At 41.7% G+C, this 25098-nt stretch overlaps 2 protein-coding genes across 3 annotated transcripts in view; one reads left to right on the top strand and one right to left on the bottom strand.

Annotated features, from left to right (window-relative positions):
* Nucleotides 1–12707: 12707 nt before the first annotated feature.
* LOC148863865 (GDP-L-galactose phosphorylase 1-like) lies at nt 12708–16379 on the top strand. The gene is made up of 5 exons (XM_088979532.1): nt 12708–13397; nt 13509–13936; nt 14046–14231; nt 14366–14626; nt 15811–16379. The coding sequence occupies exons 1-5, from the start codon at nt 13292–13294 to the stop codon at nt 16150–16152; spliced, it is 1323 nt and encodes a 440-aa protein (XP_088835658.1). The 5' UTR covers nt 12708–13291; the 3' UTR covers nt 16153–16379.
* Nucleotides 16380–18535: 2156 nt separating this feature from the next.
* The window catches only part of POLD2 (DNA polymerase delta small subunit), a 48697-nt gene continuing 42134 nt past the window's right edge, over nt 18536–25098 (bottom strand). Inside the window, exons 13-16 of one of the 2 annotated variants that reach the window (XM_088980074.1) lie at nt 23570–23671; nt 23192–23259; nt 22655–22722; nt 18536–18875 (exon numbers count right to left, since the gene is read on the bottom strand). In XM_088980074.1, coding sequence (XP_088836200.1) covers nt 22663–22722; nt 23192–23259; nt 23570–23671 — 230 coding nt within the window. In that variant the 3' untranslated portion in view covers nt 18536–18875; nt 22655–22662. The remainder of the gene's footprint in view (nt 18876–22654; nt 22723–23191; nt 23260–23569; nt 23672–25098) is intronic. The other variant, XM_088980075.1, reaches the window with a different exon arrangement.

Here is a 25098-nt window from a genome sequence, read left to right as displayed (position 1 = left end):
CCGTTTTACACTTTACATGTTTACACTCACACTTATTTGCATCATTTCCAAACATAACCTGAATAGTGCAATTGGAAATCATATCTTTTAATAGAAAATTGCATACAATTGAATGGTGTGTGTATAGTGGGGCTCACAAATATTATATGCATAGACGAATGTTTATGTGAGGCCCATAAGTGTTAAATATATATTTCAATGCATAAGTAGGTCTCACACATGACATTTCACAGGTGTTCCATTTAGATGCTTTAACACTTTTATGTTGTGTTATTTGCACTTACCAAATGATCTTTCCCTCCTTTTAACTTTTGAAAAGATCCAAGAAAAAAATTGAAATCAAGCAATCTTTAGTCTTTGATGATTTACCGGTGAAAGCTCATTGTATCTTTTGAGGTCTTGAGCTTTTGAAAAATCTTCCTAAAAAAACTTGACCAGTGATTTCTTAATCTCTGTGGCATTCATTAATTTACCACATATTTAGATTTTTTTTCCAATTCTCCAATATTCAAACCCTAATGTATACTTACATTGGTCATGGAGTCTGTTTTGCTGAGTGCTTTGAATACCAATGATTCAGGTTATGCACAGGTTGGTAACTATGATGGTTTGGATTTACATTCACAACCCGAATAGGGAAAAAAAAAAGGTTTTTAATAAGAAATATCAATGACAGGAAGAGAATACTTCTTAGGCAAATTGGCATAGATGCTCTATAGAGGGTGCCCCACAAGCCACAATACATTCCAACCGTGTATTGGAAACATTTCCGGAGCACCAATCTGACCTCCTGTAGGAGCCTCTTATAACATCCAAAACTAACAAATTAAGGCCTCATTTTGATAAATATTGACGGGAAAAATGAGCCAAGATGTGTTTTGAGCGTTTGATAAAAACTGATTTTATGAACCCACTAATGCCTCTCTTGCCGTAGTGCAAGTTTTTCTCTCCTTCGTCTCTCTTTTCCTCTCTCTTCCTGTTCTGAGAGTCCATGCCCTATGGACGATGAACAGATACTTCGAAACCTGTCCGGTTTGTTAGTTTCATCTTCTTGCCCTCCTATTGAGGCGTCCAGTGATGATATGCTTCCTAAGGATGAGTAGTGTCGCTCGTTGGTTTTTAAAGTAATCACCAATAAGACCGTTCGTGTAGCTGGGTTACGGGAAATTCTCTGCAAATCGTGGAAAATTAAGGATTCAGCAATACTGGAGTTTGGCTCTGCCTCCTTCATGGTACGTCTACCAACTTCCTTTGATCGTGACCAAATATGCGAAAAACGTCCCTGGGTATTTGAGAATGATCTGTTGGTTATTCAAAAATCTGAACCAATTTTACAACCGGAGGATTATTCTCTATCCATAGCAGACTTCTGGGTTCATCTTGTTGGGTTACCTGTGGCCTATCTTAATGTGAATGCGGAAAGAAAGGTGGCTTCTGCTCTGGGTTCCCCTTATGAACTTGCAAAAAAGGATGCTCTTAAGTGGAGTAAGTATGCACGTATTAAGGTTGCTATTGATATCTCAAAACCCCTCTGTCAATCGGTTCATTTAAACTTTTAAATGGATCCACCATTCAAATTGCATTCCAATACGAAAGGCTCCTGCGTTTCTGCAAGCTCTGCGGTTTGATTGGCCATGAGACTCCTGCATACAGATCTAAACATAGGCTTCTCTCTTCTATTGAGCTTTGCGCTTCGGAAGATACCAAGAAGCGGATCTCAAATGTATTAATAGATAGAATCACCATGGACATCAGAGTTCCTTCGTAAACCAAGTTCGCTCAAGCTACTAAGACTGCGCCTGGCGTTGCTCTTAGTCCGCTGTCTCCTTGGGATGATCACCCAGTTGGTTGTCACGAGTCACCGGAAAGTGATTCATCGGTGCCTGTACACGAGACCCTTCCGGTTCCATCTGTGTTGGTAGTGGATGATGCGTAGCCATTTTTGGGTAGTGGAAAAGTTGGCGACGTGTTTACTGCATGCATTCCCCCCATGCAACGTTGGATATTGGGGGTTCTACTCCCAAGGATACGCCGAAGTTAGATTATGCCATGTCAACCTTTAATTGTTCCAACACACTCGTCACCTCTCCGAGTTCCCATGATCCATTATTGAACAATTCTAATGCTGACGAGGCATCATACGAACACCCCTCCGCTCAGCCCCCACCACGGTTGGCCGGTGATGTTTTTGCCCCCCCCCCCCAGCTTGGTTACTAGCCCACAGGACTCAGCACCCAAACCAGTACATGCCATGCAAGCTTCGCCCCCCACTGAAGTTAATCTGGATCTTTCTGAGATGCCACTGAAGACCTCAGCTTCCGATAGTTCGTGCTTTTCAAATGTTCAGCCCATGATTGTGGATACTTCTCCACCCTCCATTGAGGTACTTCGCAAAAGAAAGAGCATGGAGTTTTCTGATGATCGACAACTTCCCGTCTTCATCGAGGATAAGGCTCAAGAAACAGGCTCGGGTTAGGCCTCTAACAAATAAACCTAGTTTGGACGAGATGGCTGTGGTGGTAGGGCCCATATTGCCCCACCAGGCGCCATGAGAATAATGTGTTGGAATTGTCAGGGTGCTGGGGATCGTCTGGCAGTTCCATATCTTCAAAGACTCCTCCAGAAGCACAAGCCGGATATCTTCTTTATATGTGAAACCAAAAATAAGTTGAATCGTTCCAAATTCTTTCTGCATTGGTGCTCAAATTATAATATGGAAATTGTTCCGTCTCGTGGTCGTTCTGGTGGTCTCTGGTTTGGTTGGTCCAGTAATGTTTCCCTTAACATTACCAGAATATCTGATAATGCAGTGAGTTGCTCAATCCTAAATATGCCTTCGTATCGAGTTTGGGATCTTCTATGCTATTACGTTCATCCCTCCTCTGATACTCGCCAGCGTTTCTTGAACGAGATCCATTCCTATGCATCCTCAGCTGATAAGCCTCGGTGCCTGTGCGGTGACTTGAATATGCTTTCTTCTACTCTTGAAAAGTCTGGTGGTAGAGTTCTGGCAGATTCGGATTTTATTCCTTTGGAAAACTTGATTTCAAATTGTGGTCTGATTGACATTGGAATTTCGGGCCTCCGTTATACTTGGTCCAACCATCATACTGGTGTTGATGATATCCGCTTAAGGTTGGACCAATTCTTGGTCTTCTCAGATTGGTCTAGTCTGTTCCCCACAGCTCGTGTTCAACATCTTGCATCGGTGGGAAGTGATCATCATCCCATCCTTCTTCATTCTGTTGGATGTGTGCATAGGTGACCTCACTTCATTTCCTTTTTCCATGATGCTTGGAACAAGTCTTCTGGGTTGTTGATCACAAAGCTCAGTGCTACTCTAGGTGACCTCCGGAATTAGTCTAACTCTAGCTTTGGTAATATTAAGAGACATATGAATCAGATTGAAAAGCAATTGCTGTATGAACAATCCCTCCCCTATCATTCTTCCTCCTCCCAGAAAGTTGCGCTCTTGCAGGATGAATTAGCTGCCTGGTTAGAAAGGAAAGAAACTTACTGGAAGCAGAGAAGTCGGATCAACTGGAATGTGGATGGGGATCGCTGTACAAGATTTTTTCATATCTCGGCCTATAATCTTAAAAGGAGAAATGGAATTCATTGCCTTAAAAATTATGTTGGGTCCTGGACATCATCAATGAACGAAATTGAATAAATCCTTGAAAATTACTTTCAGGCGTTATTCTCTTCTTCAAACCCGGATCTATCCGATTTTGATATCCCTGATATTGCTTGCTCTATTTCTGATGAAGAGAAAGACATCTTGATGTCAATCCCTGATGAGACCAAGATTTCCCAAACATTGTTCAGTATGGGCCCTTGGAATTCTCCTGGGCCTGATGGTTTTCCTGCTGACGCGATTCAGCACTGTTGGGGTTTGTTGAAGAATGAAATTATCCCTTGGGTTCAAAAAATTTTTCACTGATCCTTCATGAATTTGTGAAGTGAACTCTACTTTCATATGCTTAATACCAAAACCGATTCTGTTGAGGGCCTTAATGATTTCAGGCCTATTGGTTTGAGCAATGTGCTCATTGCCAAAATTATTACAAATAGGCTCAAACCACTACTTCGAAGTTCGAAGCTCATCTCCCCCTTTCCAATGTTCTTTTGCTCTGGGAAGAAATATCGCTGATAATTCCATCATTATTCAAGAGGTCCTCCATTCCATGAAGCGCCAAAAAGATTGGTATGGCTCATTTATGCTGAAAATTGATTTGTCGAAAGCATATGATTGCATCGAATGGGCTTTTCTCATGAAGACTTTAAAGTGTTTCGGCTTCTCTGATGCCTTCTGCAACCTGATTTTGTGCTGCATTTCTTCCCCAATCTTTTCCATCCTTATTAACGGCAACCCAAGTATGTCATTCTCTCCCTCTCGAGGCCTTAGGCAGGGCTGTCCGCTTTCTCCATATCTCTTCATTCTCAGTATTGAAGTTCTATCCAGGATGCTGGAAGCCAAATGTGCGCGAAACCTCTCTCATGGCTTCAAATTCGGTAGCTCTAGTGTTAAGCTAACTCATTTGCTTTTTGCTGATGATTTAGTAATTTTTGGAAGGTGTTGCTCCTCTGATGCAACCCATATTCTAGAGGTGCTTAATTCTTTCTGTAAATGGTCGGACCAGGAGATTAATTTTCAGAAATCTGCTATTCACTTCAGTGCTAACACTCATCGGAGGAGGAGATCTCTTGTTCTTGCAAAATTTGGAGTGCCTACAATGAAGAAAAATGATAAATATCTTGGCGTCCCTTTGCTTCTAGGTAGATCCAAAATTCAGGAGTGGAAATTTTTTGTTGAAAGACTCAAATCCAAGCTGGCGGGTTGGAAGAAACGGATTCTGTCTCATGCTGGCAGATTGGTTCTCGTCAAATCTACTCTCCTAGAAATTCCTCACTACATCATGCACACTTACCTGCTTCCTAAACAAACGTGCACTGAGCTTAATAATATATGCCGTAATTTCTGGTGGTCTGATTCTGATGTGAATGGCATTCATCTTAGGAAGTGGTCTTTTTCTCTGTCAACCTAAAGCTTGTGGTGGACTGGGCTTTCGTGAGTTGGAGGTGGCAAATAGAGCCCATATCATGAAACTTGGTTGGAGGTTATTGAAAGAGCCATCTTCCTTGTGGACGAGGGTCTTGCGTGCCAAATATTTCAGAAATTCCAATTTTTGGAATTCAGACCAAAACCGTTTGACTCTTATATCTGGAGAGATATCCTCGCTTGTAAATCTTTTCTTCGTCAAGGTTGCCGATGGATTATTGGTAATGGGTGGAATATTGATGCTGCCTCTTGAGGTGAATATTCCTAATTAGTCTCATAATTTCAGTTCCTTGAAAGTGGCTGAGCTCATTAATCATCATTCTATGACTTGGAACAGTTGACTGGTGAATCAAATTTTCTCCCCTCATGCAGCTAAAGAAATATTATCTTTAAATCTTCCTTGGCATGGCAATGTTATGGAGGACCAGCTGGTTTGGACCCTTACCACCCATGGACAATTCTCCGCCTCCTCTGCCCATCAGCTCCTTCTTTCAAATCTCCCTAACTCCTCAAAGGAGAACTTTTTATATGGGGACTACGAGTGGTCTAAATTCTGGAAACTCAAATGGACCTCTCCTAAAATCCTGATTTTTCTTTGGAGGGCTCTAAATGATGCTATCCCCACAAAGCAGAGACTTAAAATCCGGAAATATAATCTTGATGCTTGCTACTCTAAATGGAATCAGCTCATCATCTATTCCTCAAGTGTTCCATTGCTAAATTAGTTTGGTTTGGCTCGGATCTAGGTGTCCGGACTGAGTTGTTTCAGTCCCTTCCAGAATTTATTTCCTTCTGGATCTCCCCAGGGATCCCCTCTAAATCCCTCTCTTATCCCCCTTACCTTTTAGCATTCTCCATCTTGTGGCATCTTTGGGTGGCGCGTAATGCATTATTATTTCGGAAGGGTGTTTGGTCTCTTGATCTAATCCTTTGTAAGGCTCGTGATTTTGTCAAACTTTCCTTGGTGGGGGTCCTTGACGCTGATGATCCGTCTTCTATTTCTCTCAGGTGGTGTAGGCCCTCTGCTGATTTGGTCAAGATAAATTTTGATGGGGCCACTTCTTCAATTCGTGCAGCAGCTGGATGTATCATTAGGGACCATCACGGAAATATGATTTTTTCTCGTGTTGCACCTCTCTGCCCGTGCTCTGCCTTGGAAGCTGAATCTCGTGCCCTGCTCGAAAGCCTGTAGTTTGCAATTTCTTGTGCCATTTTAAGGCAACTTATGAGGGTGGTTGTGCTTCTCTAATTAATTTCTTATTGGAGGATTCTGGTAAGCCTCCGTGGAATGTACTTACATTCGTTTACAATTGCAAGACTAGTCTGAATCACCACAAAGATTTCTCAATAGTATATTCTCCAAGATCAACAAACAAGGTGGCTCACGCCTTGGCTTGTTTTGGCCTTGATAGAGCGCAATTCGTTCGGTCCTAACTGTTAACGATCTTGTCGCTGGCTGGAGCAAAAGGTGTCTGAAACGGGGAAGAAAGCGAGTAATCTTCGGGGAGGAGCCCGGTGAGAGTGCTCCGAAGCTCAAGTTAGTATTTCCTCAAAGACAAGATGAAAAACCAGATGGCGCAAAGTTATCACGTACCTCCCTTCTTGGGGGGAAGAGGGCCTTTTATAACCACTTCGCGCACTCACTCCCAAGCTCCTGTCAGGTCGGGTATCATTACCTCGTACTCGTTCAGCTGCAATTATCAATGCGTATGCCAACTTTTCTATCTGTGGGTATCTCATCTCTACTCCCTGCAAAATTTTACTAACATAATAGATGGGTCGTTGGACTCGATCTACTTTTTTTATTAGTATTGAACAGACCACCTCGTCGCTTGTCGAGAGGTACAGTTCCAAGACATCGCCCTCATCGGGCATGGTTAAAATTGACACACTAGCGATGTAGTTCTTTGGCTCGTCGAATGCAAGCTGGCAGTCAGGGGTCCATTCGAACCCTTTGCCTTCAATTGCTTTAAAGAAAGGCAAGCAGCGGTCTACTGACTTGGACAATAAGCAGCTCAGAGCGGCTATGCGGCCATTTAGCCTTTGAACCTCTTTTACCTTTCGGGGTGGTCTCATATCTAGGATGGCCTTTATCTTATTTGGGTTGGCCTCAATACCGCGCCGGTTGACGATGTACCCTAGGAACTTACCCGATGTGACTCCGAAGACACACTTGTTTGGGTTTAGTTTCATGCTAAATTGACGCAGAATTTGGAAGACAGAATGTAAGTATTGTATTAATTCGTGCGAAAACTGTCTTGACGACCATGTTGTCTACATAACATTCTATCTTCGTGCCAATTAAGGGTTGAAACAGCTTATTCACGAGTCTTTGGAAGGTCGTCCCAGCATTCTTTAGTCCGAAGGGCATGACCTTGTAGAAGTACAGGCCGAACTCGGTTATGAAGGTGGTTTTTTCCTCGTCGGACTGGTACATCCTAATTTGGTTGTAGCCCGAGCAGGCGTCCAAGAAGCTTAGCAAATCATGTCCCAAGGTCGTGTCCACTAGGCAGTCAATTCTGGGGAGGGGAAAGCAATCTTTCGAGCAAGCTCGGTTCAGGTTGGTGTAGTCGACGCACATGCACCACTTGCCGTTTGCCTTTTTTACTAGAACTGGGTTGGCTACCTAGCTCGGGTAATGAACTTCCCTTATGAAGTCTACTACGATGAACTTTTCAACCTCCTCGTCGACCGCCCTCCAGCGCTTTGGGGCTAAGTTGTGTTTCTTCTGTCTAATGGGTCTAACTACAGGGGCAATATTAAGTTTGTGTGTTATAAGGCTGGGGTCAATACTAGGCATATCGGCCTCGGACCATGCAAAAATATCTAAATTTTAAAGTAAGAAACTCACCAGTTCGGTTCGTAGAGGTTCCTGGACGGAAGCACCAATCTGTAGTGTCCGAGCCGGGTCCACAGCTGAAGTTGGGATTGCGACCATTTCTTCTGTGGGCGAAGCTCGTTCTTCACCTTGCTCCGTAGGCTACTCCAGTTCGAGGTCGTCGGCCACCTTGGTTTTTCCCTTCAGGGCGGCAACATAGCACTTGCGGGACTCAAGTTGGTCGCCCCGCGCTACCCCCACACCAAAGTCTATAGGAAACTTCATTGCCAACTAGTAGGTGGAAACCACTGCCCGTAGGACATGAGTGATTGACCGCCCTATTATGGCATTGTATGGGGAGGGGGTCGCGACCACCAGGAAATCGTGGTTGAATCTGACCGCACAGGGCCATATGCCGACTTTCACAGGTACTGTTATTTTCCTGAGGAGTCTGACTTCCTCTCCGCTGAAGCCCACCAGAGGAGTGTTTGCAGACTTCAACTCCCTTCTCTGCAACTGAAGCTGGTCAAACGCCGACTTGAAGAGAATGTCCACTGAGCTGCCTGAATCAACAAGCACGCGCCTGACTTCAAAGTCGCTGATCCTTGGTTTTATGACAAGCACATCATCGTGGGGGTAGTGGACCCCTCGCGTATCGTCTTCCGTGAAGAAAATCGGTTCCTCCATCTTCGATCTCTTCAAAGGGTTCTATTCTTCTCAGGGGCAGCTTCGCGAACTGATGCCCGAGCCACTACTGAAGTACAACCCGCTACTACCGAACCTCCCACTATCACGTGGATGGTTCCCCGAACTAGCCTCTCTTCCGGATGTTGTCTTTGTGACGGTTCGGCCGGCCTGCTATTGGACTCAGGGGCATCCTTACCGTGCTCTCCTTGCCGACCTATCTTATTACTATTATTATTATTATTATTATTATTATTATTATTATTATTATTATTATTATTATTATTATTATTATTATTATTATTATTATTATGTTGCACAAAATTTCTCAAGTACCCATGACGAATGAGTCCCTCTATCTCGTCCCGGAGATTATTACAATGTTCAGTACTATGACTATGGTCTCTATGGAAACTGTAGTACAAGTTTTTGTTCCTCTCGTTGGGGTTCCCTTTTAGGTGAGGTGGCCACTTTACGTACGGGGCGTCTTTGATCGTCATCAAGATCTCAGCCCGCTTCGCGTTTAAGGGTGTGTAGTCTGTCCGAGCTGCTAAGGGAGCTCGGAACAGCTGGCTCGACTTCATGTCCTGAGCTAGATATTTCCTTCTTCTGTCATCTGGGTTGGAGGGCTCGCCTTCCCTCTTCCTTTTCTCGATCCCGCTTTCGGTCCTTTGGTTGATCTCCTCCTCTGTTCTCATGAATTTATCCGCGAGCTTGAGGAATTCAGCTACAGTCGTGGGCTGGGTAACTACCATGTGCCACTTGAACTCCTTGTGTGTCACTCCTCTCTTGGCTGCTGCAGGGTCCAGTCGCGGTATCTGCAAACACACATCATTGAACGGCTTGATGTAGCCCCGGATGGACTCTTCTTCTCTCTAGACTACTCTGAAGATGCTTTCCTCAGTTCTGGGGCACCGCTTGCTGGTAACGAAGTGTGTAGTGAAGACTTACACGAACTGGGTCCAGCTTCTTACTGATCTGGGGGCCAGGTTCCTATACCAGGTGCGGGCCACCCCCTGAAGGTGGTAGTGAAGGCCACCCACATGCATTATTCACTGGCCCTTGCCAGGTGCATTTGGGACTAGAAGGCATCGATGTGGTCATTGGGGTCAAAGGACCCATCATACTTGTCCAAAGGGGGGAGTTTGAAATCTCTGGGCATGGGGACTACAAGGAGTTCTGATGAGAGGGGGAAGGGACTGAGAGAATAGGGGCAGCTTTTACCTTGTTCAATCTTGTCTCTTCTTTACCTCAGAACTTGGGCAGGACGCGGGTGGTAGTTCGGCGACTTCGCTGGCGTCTTCGTTGCTGGGTGGGCTTGGTACTGGCGCTGCTGGCCTTGGTGTTATCAAGCTCGATGGGCTCGGACTGTTGGTAGTCCACCGCTAGGACGCTGAATTGGTTATCTGTGGCGAGAGCTCAGACTTGAAGTGCCAAGGTGCTGACTTGGCAGGCGAGGTTCCCAACCTACCGATGAGCTGCAAGGCGGGGGTGATTTTTCTTTCCCCCCAACCTGGGGATGAGGCCTTGCTCTTGGGGGGGTTGAAGTTGGGAGGCTTCTCCTCGGTGAAGGCGTTCGCCCTGAGGGGAGGGCTTAACCGGCTTCGGAGCGGGGTGCCAAGGTGGAAGTTGTGGTTGGTTCAGAGGCAGTTGGGGGAACTGCTGTTGATAGTGATACTGAGAGATGTAGTGCAGTACTTGGTGCTGTTGGAGCTGATGTTGCTGGAACTGCTGCATTTGGTCTTGCATTGCTCGGATGCACTGCATCAAGTCATCAAATTGGTTTTGGCTAGTCGCCAGAGGGACAACAGTTGGTTCGGTAAAGGTTGTCTCAACAGTGAGAGGCAGGGGGCGTTCATGGCGGGAAGATTCACAGGCGCCACTATTCGTGGCGCATTCAAGCTGGGGATTCCATCCACCAGAAGGGGGATGGTGAACTGTCTGATGCACACCACGGGGACTTGAAGTTGTTCCCCAGTAGCGTTCATCTCCGTGCTACATCTGACATTGCTGGAAGAAGCCATGGGTGTTGGGGTTTCTTGGAAAAAAGGGGTTATGAGAGTTTTAGAGGGAGGCTTTTAGAAGCGGTTCCCATAGACGACGCCAATTGATGGAGCGCAATCCGGTCGGTCCTAGCTGTCAATGATCTTGCCTTTGGCTGGAGCAAAAGGTGCTGAAACGAGGAAGAAAGCGAGTAATCTCCGGGGAGGAGCCCGATGAGAGTGCTTCGAAGCTCAAGTTAGTATTTCCTCAAAGGAAAGATGAAAAACCAGATGACGCAAATTTATCACATACCTCCCTTCTTGGGGGAAAGAAGGCCTTTTATAACCACTTTGCACACTCACTCCCAAGCTCCTGTCAAGTCGGGTATCATTACCTCTGCACTTCTGCCAGTTCGGGTGTCATCACCTCTGCTGGGGCAGACAACCGCCACTGCTCTCTTTGTCGGAGCCGTCTCTGTGATTGGAGGTGGCGGTGGCAGGTGGCCGTTGAAGTGCGGCTGTCAAGCGTCAGATCCTAAGTCAGTCAGGTGCGCCGCCTCAGGATACGGACTCCTTTGGTGTCAGGTACGGTTGTTCAGTTCGGCAGCCTGGAGATGAAGTGCTGGAGTGGTGTGCGAGGTAAAGTCTTGAGTTTGGGTAGAAGTGTGGTCCGAGCTGCCCTAGGGTGGGCTAGTTCGGGTTGTTGGGGCTCCTTTTTGGGAGCTCGGACCACTAGTTCCTCCTCTCGGAGCTCACGCCTTGAATGTACTACCGTGCCGAGCTGTCATGCTCTTCTCTTTGTACTTGGTCAAGAGGTCGGACCAAATCTTCCTTTATCAGGTCTGTCATACTCTTCTCTTTCAGACAGATACTTTTGTATTCTTGAAGAAAATTGTCGTAGAAGAGTCTACTGAGTTATCTAATGAATTATAGGCTAATGAATTCAATTTGGATAGGGTTTGCTTCTTAGGAATGGGAATGTTGAGGAAATTTTTGGCAAAAGAAAGACAGGATTGGAATTTTCGAAAAAGCACTTACGTTTTGTTGGTTTTTGCTTGTGACTTTCTTAGAAACATCCCTATAGAAGGCATGATTATGATTTCCTAAGAAATAGCTCTGTTTTGTTAGGAGGTTTGGGTAGTGATTTTCTGAGAAACATCTCTACTTTGTTTGGTACTGGGTTAAGGGCTAGTACACCTCAAGTTCAAAGTTTGTATTAATATAGCATATATCTGTAATGCACACTGGCGAAAACAATATTTGGGTTCAAACTATCTGACCCTATTCTCTTTTGCTTCTTTACCTTTTTCCCCAAGAAAATGGAAATCTGAGAAAGTATTGTGACAGGTGCATCTTCTTCTTTCTAGTTAATTGGTGTATGGATGAAAGAATTATCTGGATACGGAAAAAGAAAAACTAGAGCTATTGACAAAGACAAAATTGTCTTCTTTGAGATTTTAATCCATCAAGTATCAACTGCTGCAAAAACGAATACCACTTCTGGACAATACAAGCCAAGCAAACTTCACAGCTAAGGATCCCAATATTGGATCTGCAATTAAATAGGTTCATATAATGTCTAAGAATTAGACACGTGGCAACTTAGCTGATTATCAGAGAAGAGAATGTTTGGCTAGGCCGAATATCCTTCCACATGGAAGAAAAACAAATGAACGAAAATGAAGGGTTGTTTGTTGCATGGTTTTCAAAATCGAACCGGACCGGAGACCAGTTCCATTTTCCCCAAAATGGTTGATTTTGGTCAACGAACCGTTTGAACAGTTTTTAACCATTTTTTTATTTTTTATTTTTGTTAAAACGGGCCAAGCATTTGGTTCAAACGACCAGACCATTCGACCCAATAAGCGGATCCTGACCGGTTCGGTCACCGGGTCGATTTTAAAAACCATGGTTTGTTGAATTGTGCTGTGGGAATTGGGATTCATTGGAAGAAATAAGTAATAACAAAACAAAAAGGAGAGCAAAAAAGTAGAAAAGGAAAGGCAGGCGGGGGCTGGGAGTGGGACATTTGTAGGTCTAAATCCTGTGACCAAGATTATGTACACTTGGTCTAGATTTTCTTCTCAAAAAATAAATTACACGTGTCAATATTTTGTCCTCAAGATCCGCATTAAGACCGGACAGGATGGAATACCTCTCCACTTCTCCGTCTCCAAGAAGTTGGAGAGAATGTATGTATCCAGAGTCAGACAAAGGTACATAAAAGTCATAAACATACAGTTGAACACGTAAAGGTTGGAATATTCTCCCCCAGCCAGCAGCCCTATATATGGTCTTCCCTTCTCCAGTTCTCCCCCGCTCAAACCGACCAGACATACAGAGGGGAGAGAGAGAGAGAGAGAGAGAGAGAGAGGGAGAGAGAGAAGAGAGTAGGAATCGAGTTGAGTCATCACGGCTGTACTTGGAGCGGTCGGGTGGAATCTCCACCACCAACAACGCCTCCAGCAACAAAGCCCATCACAAGTGGATCAAACACAGAACTTGTTCGAGAAGAGGATTCCTTCCCCTCACGGTGGTAGGGGTGCTCTTCCCTCTGAAGGCGGAAGCCCTTCCGATCTCCTCTTCCTCGCCGGCGGCGGTTGTTTCTTTTCCTCTTTCCCCCTTACCCACCTCCCCTTTTCCACCTTCTCCGCTCAGGTCTAACTGGGGAAGAACTAACTAACGTCGCAAACCCACCTAATTTTCTCAATCTTTTTCTTCTTCTCGCGATCGTCTGCGTCCAAGATGTTGACCATCAAAAGGGTTCCAACCGTCGTCTCCAACTTCCAGGAAGACACTCCTGGAGCTCTCGGTTGTGGCAGGAATTGCCTCGGCAAGTGTTGCCTTCCCGGTAAGGCTCAGACCCTTATCTCCTTCCTCTTCAGTTTTCTTCCTTTCTTTCTCTTTTCTTTGTTTTAAGTTTTCGATTGTATTGAAATTGGTCGCTGTGTTGATCCTTCAGTATCAAAGCTTCCTCTCTATGCCTTCAAGAGAGACGGCAGCGATTTGATCAAAGGTGGGGCAGCAATTGAACCGGATGACAACCCTAAGGTTTCTTTCCTCAATGAATTGCTGCTGGCGCAGTGGGAGGATCGGATGAGCAGAGGGCTCTTCCGCTACGACGTGACAACCTGCGAGACCAAGGTTATTCCTGGGGATTATGGATTCATTGCTCAGCTCAACGAAGGTCGCCACTTGAAGAAACGGCCCACCGAGTTCCGTGTGGATCGGGTCCTTCAGCCCTTTGATGAAAAGAAGTTCAATTTCACTAAGGTTGGCCAAGAGGAGGCGCTCTTCAGGTTCGAGCAGAGTGAGGACAATGGGACTCACTATTTCCCCAATGCTCCCATCGGCCAGAACTCCAAATCCCCAAATGCTGTTGCCATAAACGTGAGTCCAGTTCGATTCTGAATTACTTCATCAATGGTTGTGGTAGAATATTTAAGGCAAATTGATATAAGACAACTCTTGTTTAACATTTGTTCCATTTGGTTTTCAGGTGAGTCCAATTGAGTATGGGCATGTACTTCTGATTCCCCGAGTTCTCGATTGCTTGCCTCAGAGGATTGACCATGAGAGTTTCTTGCTTGCTCTTCATATGGCATCTGAAGCAGCAGATCCCTTCTTTAGATTGGGATACAATAGTTTGGGTGCCTTCGCAACCATTAATCACCTCCATTTCCAGGTAATAAATTTCTTTATTTTATTTTCTAGTCTCGTTTCTTTTGAATTCCCACATGTTGTCCTTACAAATGCAACCAGTAGTTATCCACATTGGCTCAGTTACATTTATGATTGACAATTACCCCATTGTTGCAGGCGTATTACCTATCCATGCCCTTCCCCGTGGAGAAGACCCCCACTGAAAAACTAAACACAGTGAAGAATGTGCCTGACAATGGAGTGACAGTGTCCAAGCTGTTGAATTATCCAGTAAGGGGATTGGTTTTTGAGGGTGGAAAAACAATGAAACATTTATCTGATGCTGTTGCAAATTCTTGCATTTGCCTCCAAGAAAACAACATTCCTTACAATGTCCTGATCTCCGATTGTGGTAAACGGGTCTTCATTTTCCCTCAGGTATTTTTTCCTTCCCAATTCTACGTTGAATCTTAACTGGTTGTTCATTTAGAGTACTTGCTTTACTTGAGGTTGCAGATATCTTCGTTTGTTCTAGCTTGATTAGTGGAGATAGCCGAGTTGAATTAGTTATATTTACCTACTTTGAAATCTGAACGATTTATTAATGTGAAGAGCCCCTTATGGCAACTACTTTGTACAAAAACAAATTTTAGAATGCTTATGTTCACCATGGAGACTGTTGTGCAAATTCATTCAATTGGTGTGATAAGACATTTTTTTTGTGAAATCTCCTAATCCATAGCCTATAATAAAAGAGAGTCTCACTCCCCTCTGCATTTCGTCAATGATCAAACTTCTGAATTCCAATAATACCCTCAACTTTTTTCCTACCCCCGCCCTTGATTGTTAGATTTGGGTTTGTTTTTTAATTAGGCGATACTCACAAAAACAGTAATTGGTAATAACCAGTTAACCACTATACTAATGTGTCCATTAATGTGTATCTGTATACCCATTATGTCACCACCTACTCCTGACAACATTTTTTTTGGTTTTCATGATCAAACTTTTAAGCTGCAATAATATTTTGTTTCTTTTTCTATCTCTTCTGATATGAAATCCAGTAAGTTTTATAGACCCCCCCCCCCCCAACTAAAACCGTTGTAGGCAATATGAGAAATTTCAGTTTGGTTACAGCTAGGGGTGCAATTCGGGTACCCAATTTTAGGATTTTACACTTCTAGTTACAGCAAGTGTCCTCAAGCCTGCCTCATACACCCATTCAGAGATGCATATTAATAATAATCACTTCTTTTGTTTGGTTCCTTTTTTTTTCTGAAAAATAGCTCATATTCACTTAGGCTCATTCCATTAGTAACAAAGCAATTTCTTCACAAGTTTATTTCTCATTATAAGGTTCCTTTTCTATCTCATTAGACCACTAGTATTGAGTTTATAAATCAAGCAAACCAGGACTTCATGATAACAGCGCAATTATCAAAAATGATTTAAGACGACAAAGATAATATGTATATATATTAGACAGGTAGATTGATAGTTATAATTTTTAATACTCTTGCCAGTTTAGTCATTCAAACCACATGAATCTTCTTAACTTGCCATTACAATCTTAGATTTTGCATTGGAAATTAACTAGTGGTTGCTGCTAAATGATTGAACAGTGTTATGCGGAGAAGCAAGCACTAGGAGAAGTGAGCCAGGAGCTTCTAGACACCCAAGTAAATCCTGCTGTGTGGGAGATAAGTGGACATATTGTGTTGAAGAGGAAGGACGACTACAGAGAAGCATCCGAAGACTATGCTTGGAGGCTTCTAGCTGAGGTCTCTCTTTCAGATGAGAGGTTTGAAGAGGTGAAGGCTTACATATTGGAAGCTGCAGGGTTTCAAGAGGCTTGTGTGGAGGAGACCAATGTTGGAAATGAGGAGCAGGAAGAAGCTCTATTTGAGCCCTCAGTGCCAACCCCTGCACCACATTTCCCCCAAGATTGTCTGGTTCTGCAGTGAAGATACAATACTTGTAAGGACTTCCTGGTCAAGGTCCCATCTGGCATAGTGTGGTTTGATCTCTTGTATTATTGAATAAAAGAAGTGGTGGATGCTTGGTGAATTAGTAGTATAGATCTACAAAAGGTCAATAGGTTTGTTTGTAATTGGATTTGCGGTAATCTTGTGCATGCTCTAGTTTGTGCTCATTTTATGATAAACTATCTCTTAATATGTTTGTTGCATTATATGCGTTGGTTGAGTGAAGGTCTCTAGCTAGCCTCTACTCCTTTGGTTATTGAATCTCTGACTCTCAGTACCAGATATAATCAATGATGTAGCAAAACAAACAGTAGACTAACAGCTATGATCCACTCCACATAATGTACCTCCCAGGTGACTGCAAACTCGGATCCAGATTCACCATTTTGAGCATCGTAAACTAAACCCGCGAGCAAGGTTCAATACGTATTGTGCCGGTGGCTTTCCGATATGCCCTTATAGTGGGTGTATTAAGGTTTTTACCGGTTCAGGGGTGGAGAAGCCTTAAACCGGCCCTTTTGAATTGGTTTTGAAAAAAAAAATTAAAAGGTTAAAAACACTGTTGATATTACCCGATACGCCCCTACCAATATATTGGGCATATCGATAATTTGAACCTTGCCTGCGAGATTTTGCCATTTATAGAATGGTGATATTCATATGAGAGGATTAGATTATGAGGTGAACACTGCAACTGCATTCGTTAATCCAGACGAGATTGTTTTTTAGTGATTGAGCACCCAAATATCCCACCACATTTCATCTTCAGTGCCTGTTTGATGGTCCTCCCAAATCCACATCCACTATTCCTGACCATAGCATCAGAATATATCGTTTTTAGAATTATTCTAATCAAATTTTTGTATCTAGGACAGAGTTCGAGCATGAAAAAGAGTAGTGGCTTGTGGCTTTCGCCTTTTGCTTTGACTTTGATGATGGATGGGATGATGATATAACACAGCTCTGACGCCAATGCCAGCTCATGCACCTCAACTTTATACTTGAGAGAGGGGGCTTCACTGGGCACTCCGGAATTTGGATCTGCAACCTACAAATTGTTCCCACATCCTCTCCTCACCCTGGGAATATCTCCCGGAGAGATGTTCTCAATGTGCAGCGAGTATATCGATTTTTTGAACAAGTGATACGTGAAATACTAGGAATTAGGAACTAGAGAGTTGCTAGATCTTTGAACCGAACCTTGGATCTTCATTAGGAAGTATCATTCAATTGAAATGTATAGATTTTTGGAACAAGTGATACCTGAAAGCTGAAATACTAGGAATTAGAGAGTGGCTAGATCTTTGACCCGAACCTTGATATTCATTAAGAAGTATCACTCGATTTTTGGAAAGAGTAATACGTGGAAACTACAAATTAGGAAGTATCGACAGTTTAAATTTGAACCTTAGGTTCAGTTTGGAAGGAGTATAAAATACAAATATATAGTGTGTAAAGTCTTGTATTTTGTATTATTTTGTATCTATTTATACTGTGCATATTTGCATTTGTATTCTTTAGGCTCAATTTGAAAGGAGTATAAATACGAATATATACTCTGCAAATACATACAAAATCATATAAAAGACAAGATTTTGCACTCTACATATTTATATTTGTATTCCTTTCAAACTAAGCCTTAAGGGATAATGGGGTATAGACGGGTCAAATCGCTTGTAGTTGTAGATCAAAAGCCACCGCCAGTTTTGAAAGCCCCTCCCAAACGGGCACTATATTATTATTTTCTGAGAATTATTTTGGCCAATAGTTTTATATACTTTAAAAATTCGAATGATTTGGGATATAAATGTAATTGGATTACACAATGACGGCTTTCAAATTACCAATTTTTAGTAGGCTATCATAATTAATAAAAAATAATCACTTTGAACATAGATAAATTTGAAAAATGCGACATGTTTGTTAGGATCAGAAAGAGTAACCTGGGAAAAAGAGAGTGGTGCACCATTAGTAAAATGACCAGAGAATTGAGTAAAAGACGCACGGTTCAGGCTCTATTTAAGATCTAAGAAAAATAAAAGGGAGAAAGACAGTTCAGCCCAGGGTTAGAATTTATAGGCATAGAGTGGGTTTTGCCATTTTGAGTATTTATAGCTCTGCAGTGGAAATCAGAAATCTGCATTGGGTCTGTCTGTACTTTTTCGGAAATAAAAAAAAAATGTAATGCTATTACAAAACTTATACAAACCATATGAAAATTTTAGATTGTGGTTCCTGGGCACCAAACAGGTTAAATACCATGGAAACCGATGAAAACATGAATGATATTATGATTAGAAACAAACAAAAATGTCAGAGTACTCGATATTTATAACAAATAAATAGACTGCTAAGAAGACCATTTGCAGAAACCCCGTGATTACTTTTGAAAGCTCAATCTTCTAAAAGTAACTTCACCAAAATAATAATAATAATAATAATTCTAACAAGAAAGCATTTTTGCTTTAAGTTGTTTTTGGTATCAGAAACATCGTATCAAATCTTTTATGCATCAATCACTGCAACCCCAACAATTCCAAGCGAGGAGCTTCATGGCTGCTGCGAGAGTTTTGTTTAGAGACTGTATCCTCAACCCTTAAATGAACGTATATGCAGGTAAACAAATTCCATATTTGTCATCAAACCCGCATCCCTTTGTTCATCAGATCTCAAGTCCCAACATGCCTTCTTTGTGAACAGTCCTGAACCAAGAAATCAAAGTTGAAGGGAAAGACGCACAAATTACTAACTGATGCTACACATTGGATTAAAAACTCTCCTAATGATTTCAAGGATGGACTATTGCACAATATGTATAACAAACAAGACATCAAAGAAAAAATGAATTGAATCAAATATAAAAAACCCTAAACCAAGCGAATTCATAGTTGCAGGGAATGGTGGGATGTTTCCATGCACTAACATGATTTGACCAGTCACCTTTTGTAGTTGAGCAAGAAAAACTTTGCTCATTTTTTGGATGATAAATAGTAAAGACATGCATTACATGAGAATTTTCCAGTCATCTATAATATGGTTGTTGATAAAGGAGCAACAGTGGAAGAACGCTTGAATTGGTTTCCAATGAGGCACTATGACCTCCACCTTGATACTAGGGGGAAATCAAAGTTAACTAGGGAGACAGGTACAAGACCAGGAAGAAACACAGCTGTGAAATAATGCTTTTTTGCAGAACAATCCCCCCATTTTCATGGGATAGAAACTCAGCTTCTAATATCCCCTCAGATCTTTTCATGTAGTTGGCATAGTTGGGTAAGGTTTTGAACATTAATTAATAATCACCTTGTTTGGCGTTTGTCAGAATTTAATTAAGCTCTTTCGGTGGCAATGAATATTTTTAGGTAGCATCCCATCCCAGATTGGTTGGTTTTCGATGAATCTCAGGCTGACTAAGCATGATATCACAGGTTCAAGCATGAGATCAGCCACTTTGTGCAAAAAATGCCAAACGTCAGGTCCCCATCCAGTCCGCCCCTCCCAAGACCCTAGATAACTACAATCAACATTGGATAATGGCCTTTTTTATTCCACCCCAGATTGGTGCTTGATCAACTATGAGTTTCCAAAAGAAAGGTAACACTTTGTCTAACAATGTTTCCCTTGCCCTTTGTTGGACCATATGGAAAAAGAAAGTAACTTTTTCATGTGGATATCATAATGGGATGCAGATTTGGACCAATAATCACCTCACATCCAATGGCAAAGACATGCAATGAATGCTCTCTTCCCCATGGCTAAGCTATAATAACCCAGATTCCTATAAAAGGGTGTCATATACTTCAAATTTTGTGTAAATTCCATATCCTACACCATGTCCTTGACATATCAAGGAAACATAGCCTATAAGTCAATCCCCTATCTGCTCCATTGCACCTTCTTGGTCTGACATTTGGTAGAATTCAATTAAGCTCTTTGGGAGGTGATGAGTTTCTTTTATCAATAACTGAACCAATTCATTAGATGAATAGAAGGTTACAACAAGGAACAAAGAAGAGGGGAGAGATAAACTCTCTTAGCCCTCCCCACCAAAACAGAACAATTTACAAGAGTCTAAAACAAGGTATCCCTTCCCACCCCTTGTTTAGCAAGAGCATCAGTAAAAGAATTGGCACTTCGCTTTATCTATTGGAGTCTTACTTCCATATTCTGTGACAGCCATCGAAACCTTCTTTTCTCATTGATGTAACTCCATAACCCAATTTCCTCTTGTTGCAGCAATGTAGCCAATTAATCACCAGCTTGGAGTCACCCTTAACTACTAAATTTCTAATATTTAGTTCCTTTGCCCTCTGTAACCCTTCCAAGACAGTCATAATCTCTGCTCTGACTCTGAGTGAATCACCTGTACCTATTGGTCCTGAGAATAATGCAACGACCTTTTATTCTTCATTTCTGAATACACCTCCAATACCAGAAGAACCAGGATTACCCTCACTACTATCAAAATTCAACTTAACGAAACCTTCAATTGGTGGGGACCAAAGAGGCCTAATTTCAGCCTTTAACGGAGCAAAATTGGCCACTTCCTTCCAGTTTCTAAGCAAATCATCTGTAGATATACCATCAAACAGCTCCAGATATTTAACCCACTACACCACTCTGATGGAAATGACTTCAATTAGAGCTTCTCTACTTTATTTTTCAGAAAAGATCCTCAAGTTTCTTTCTTCCCAAATCGTCCAACAAATGGCTGCTCTAGTACACCTCCAAAGCATCCAGCCCCTCTTCTTTGGCCAACTAACAAAAGAAGCAAACAAACTTTGTGAATCTGGTGGGGGAGTCCATCTACAACCAAACAGAGAGAAACCAATCCTAAATATACAAAACAAAAGGGTGGGAGATTAATAAGTGATAGCATGTCTCACTAGTCACCATTAGCCATACATAAAATGCACCAGCGTGGTGATAAGCACCAATTAGGTCTTTTTCTTTGAAGAAGTTCACAGGAGTTGAATCTTTCCTAAAAGACCTCCCAACAAAGAGCTGCAATCCTAGTGGGAATAGGTTTACCCCAAACTTCCTTAATAGGGAAAGATTGTCCAGGAGATGCAAAGGGTTGAACTAGACTCTGAAAAAAGGAGGTGCAGGAGAAGGAACCCATGGGAGGAAGGGTCCAAACATGACAACCCACAGTAGATTGGTGAGAAAACACCCTGCAAATTAGTCCATAGCCTCTGACTCCCCTCCTTAAACCCAAATCCCAATCAAACCCTAACCCAAACTAGAGGAAACTAGAAAAGAGGACACAGGCTCATTTTTGAAAGTAGATAAAGCAAACAAGGGATCTGATCTTTCAGTGTCCTATCCCCCACCCAAATATGCTCTCAGAATTTAACAAGATTACCAGAGCACAAATTGTAGTTGACCAATAGAAGGATGGAAGGATATCATGTATGGATTTCCAGGGGGAGGCCCTTTGTAGCCCTAGCCAAAACTCCAGCGTCCCAGCCATTAGCCGCCAACCCATGAATGCTCAATATCACCTTAACCCGCAGCTTATCCCTGTCTATTGGAAACCTCCATAGCTATTTTACCAGAAGTGCTACATTTCTCGTTTGAGTGTTTCCTATTCCTAGAGCTCCAAAATTCTTACTCCTACAGAGCATCTTCCAATTAACCCTATGATCCTTTTTCTCCTCCCCTGGTTCTCAAGAAAAGCCCTTCATCAATTTTTCCAATCTTTTACTCACCCCCACTGGGATCTTAAAGACAGAGGTAATACACTGGCAGATTAGTTAGAGTGGCCTTGATCAAAGTAAGGTGATGAGCATTTCTGGGTAGAATTCTGTCCCAAATTGGCAATTTCCCAAATGGGAGTAACATCTTATGATACCTTGTTTCCCCTGCTATTTGTTAGAGCATATGGAAGGAGAAAAATAAGAGAACCAATGAAGAGAAATGTGAAGGTCCTAGTGTTATGGGAAAAATAGTGCCTCATCCACTTTGGGAATCCATTTGGAAGAGTTCCAGGCTTGAATTCAGAATATTTTTATGATTATACCAGCATCACTTCTGAGTTAGTGAGTGCATAATAGGCCATATACACTTTCTGTAAGGGCTTTGGCCACTCTTATGGTTTTGCATTAATGAAAATATACTTTACCTATAAAACAATGGTTTAAGCAGTCTTTAACTACAGTAAAACAAAATAGTGATAAATAGGAAGGTATAAGCAAAACAAGAAAGAAGGTTAACTGAAAGAAAGTATATATTAATTTCATTCCATTTCATCCTTCTTTTCATTTACTGTGGTTGTCTCTGTTAGTGTGAGTTCAAGCATAGGCATGGGTAAATTTGTCAGGGAGTGGGAGATACATAGGAAGATGAAGATAACTTATTTCCATGTAAATCAAGTTATGAAGTATCATAATGATAATGGACTATTAGGTATTAGCATGCTAGCAGCCAACAAAAACAAACAATTTGCATAGAAACAGATACAAAGGGTTGCAAGTTATACCCCATTTGCTATGGGTCAAAGTGTGTTGAGAAACTGAGAGTATGGCACTCAAGATTCCTCATGTTAAGCTGCACAATGTAACATAATTAAATCATGAGAAGGAACAAGAACAAAAAACTACAGAAAATTTTCAAATATTATCTGTAAAACACCACCTCTCTCTCTCTAAAACCATGCATTCCATGCAAAAGGACAAAGAAAAAAAAAATGAATAGAAGTGTGTCTCACTCCCATACAACTAGATATCTGACATATGTGCTTAAATGAGGTTCCGATATTTTCAGAATGTAGTACATCTTTTAGTGATTTCATTTATCTGTTTTTTCCTTTTCTTTTTGGGTGTGGAGCGTCTTCTGAAAAGACATAATGAGATTGGATCTTTTGATTTTAGCCTGGATTTGCACTTCACCAGACAGAATTCAGGGTATGATTGTCCATGTTGCCAATACTATTTTAGCAACAGCCAACATTTTACAGGGGAAAATTTAGTTTATTAATCTTAGTTAGTCAAAAGAAATGGAGTATGGATCAACTTACCACAACAGCAACACCAGTTTCCAAGAATTTAGGGATGCAAATAAGCCTTACTAATTGTCCCTCTGATCCTACATTCAAGAAATACCATCAATTTGTATGAGAGCATGTGTAATAAAATGGTTCAATTTGTATTTTTCTTTCTCATAACATTTGAGGACATGTGACCATCCAAAATGGAGTCATCACCAGGAAGAAGAAAATTTCATATCATTTCATTTATTGAAAACCTAAAATAATCTGCATGTCTATCGACATCCTATGAGAAATCCATTTTAGGTGATTGATTATGCATCAAGAACAAGAACAATGAAAACAAAAGAGAAATGATTCATTTGATATGATTTCTAACATCCCATCAAAAAAATTAAGAGAAAGCACCTCTTAACAAGCGGGTCTTGTATTTATTCTGATTACCAACAAAGTAAACATGAGGACAGCTCTCTATGAGGAAAGGATCCTTATCAGTGAAGGGATAGCACCCTGAAACAATCAGGAAAATTTAGCCAAAGAAAGAGGACAAACATAATTTTAGGAAGAAAAGAATGTTAATGGCGATGTAAACATACACTGCATATTCAATGCTTCAAGTAAGAACTGAGCTACAGTCTGTGTGACTTATTAAATTTAAAATGTTTTCCATTTGAAGACAACATATACCCAAACAACTAAGTGGCAAGAGGTAAAACAAAGAAAAAGATATAACTATGTTTAGTATCCTGCTGATAGGCAAATTGAAATGTTTTCCATTTGAAGCTTAGTATCCTTCTATTGAATCCTTTTCTGAGATAATCTACCATTCAAGGTTCAAAGTATCGTTACGTATCGGCCCGTATCGGCCGATACGTATCGTTCCGGGACCCTTCCGATATGCCACTACAGTGGGTGTATCGGGGGTCTGACCGGTTCAGGGGATGGAGGGGTCCTAGACCGGCTCCCCTGAACCAGTTTTGAAAAAAAAAATAAAATAAGGTAAAAAAACAAGTATCAAAACGTATCGATATTTTGAACCTTGCTACCATTTAGAGTTCAAATCTTACAATTCAATTTACATGATTTTTCTATTATAACTGAATTGACAGTGGTCTAAAGACAAAATGTAAAACATAGATACAACTTGTTATCACAGCAAGACACGATTGAGTTCACCTCCTAAGTCTTGAAGTATCTCACAGGAACCTGCTGACATCAGCATGGACATCTCAGACTGAAAATCCTAGACTTTGGTAGGGTATGAGTTTAGATGTTTTTTGGTATCAGCGCTTCAGTTGATTGAATACAGTTGTTGGTGACTTCTATTTGTACTATGGTTGAACAGAAGAGGTTATCTTGATTGGATTTAAGAAGTTGATCCGCATATACTTTTTTCCTTTTTTTTTAAAAAAAAAAAAAGGTATAGTATGATACAGATTGTATAAAAATTCAAAATGTATACAAAGGTCTTCTGTACAAAGAGTTTCTGTACATATGGACAAAACTCAACTAGACACCCCCCCCCCCCAAAAAAAAAATGACACTCAAAAAAAGAGAAACTCCTCTAAACAATCTATAAGTGGATATCCAGGTCCTGCAACACTCAAAAAGAGAAGTTAATCACAGCCTTGTCAGGATTCTTTATTGGCTCAAAAATTCTAGAATTTCTTTCTAGCCAAATAAATGGTTTAAAAGGTGTGCCTACACGCACAAGTAAGATGCATTTTAAGGTCTATGCTTCGTCTAGGTCCAGGCACAGCCCTTGCAAAAAGGTATGCACCTAGTATGCCTTGCACCTCAGTTCAGGTGTGTGCCTTTATTAAATTTTGCACTTTTTTGAAATTTTTGAAGCACGCTCACTCACCGAAGCTTTGAGGAGCCCCTATTTTTTATGAGAAAAGTATAGAATTATATTAACTAAGAAAAACTATACAAGT

The sequence above is a fragment of the Nelumbo lutea genome, chromosome 3, assembly GCF_056320005.1.
Source record: "Nelumbo lutea isolate HS-2025 chromosome 3, American lotus-T2T, whole genome shotgun sequence".
Lineage (NCBI taxonomy): Eukaryota > Viridiplantae > Streptophyta > Magnoliopsida > Proteales > Nelumbonaceae > Nelumbo > Nelumbo lutea.
The sequence above is the reverse complement of the archived record's forward strand: the minus strand, read 5'-3'. Positions and strand labels throughout refer to the sequence as shown.

Excerpts from the sequence above, each read along its gene's own strand:
- LOC148863865 (XM_088979532.1), top strand. The coding sequence starts at position 13,292 with ATGTTGACCATCAAAAGGGTTCCAACCGTCGTCTCCAACTTCCAGGAA. Across the intron at positions 13,937-14,045 it reads CAAATGCTGTTGCCATAAAC|GTGAGTCCAATTGAGTATGG; the intron begins GTGAGTCCAGTT and ends TTTGGTTTTCAG. Across the intron at positions 14,232-14,365 it reads TTAATCACCTCCATTTCCAG|GCGTATTACCTATCCATGCC; the intron begins GTAATAAATTTC and ends CCATTGTTGCAG.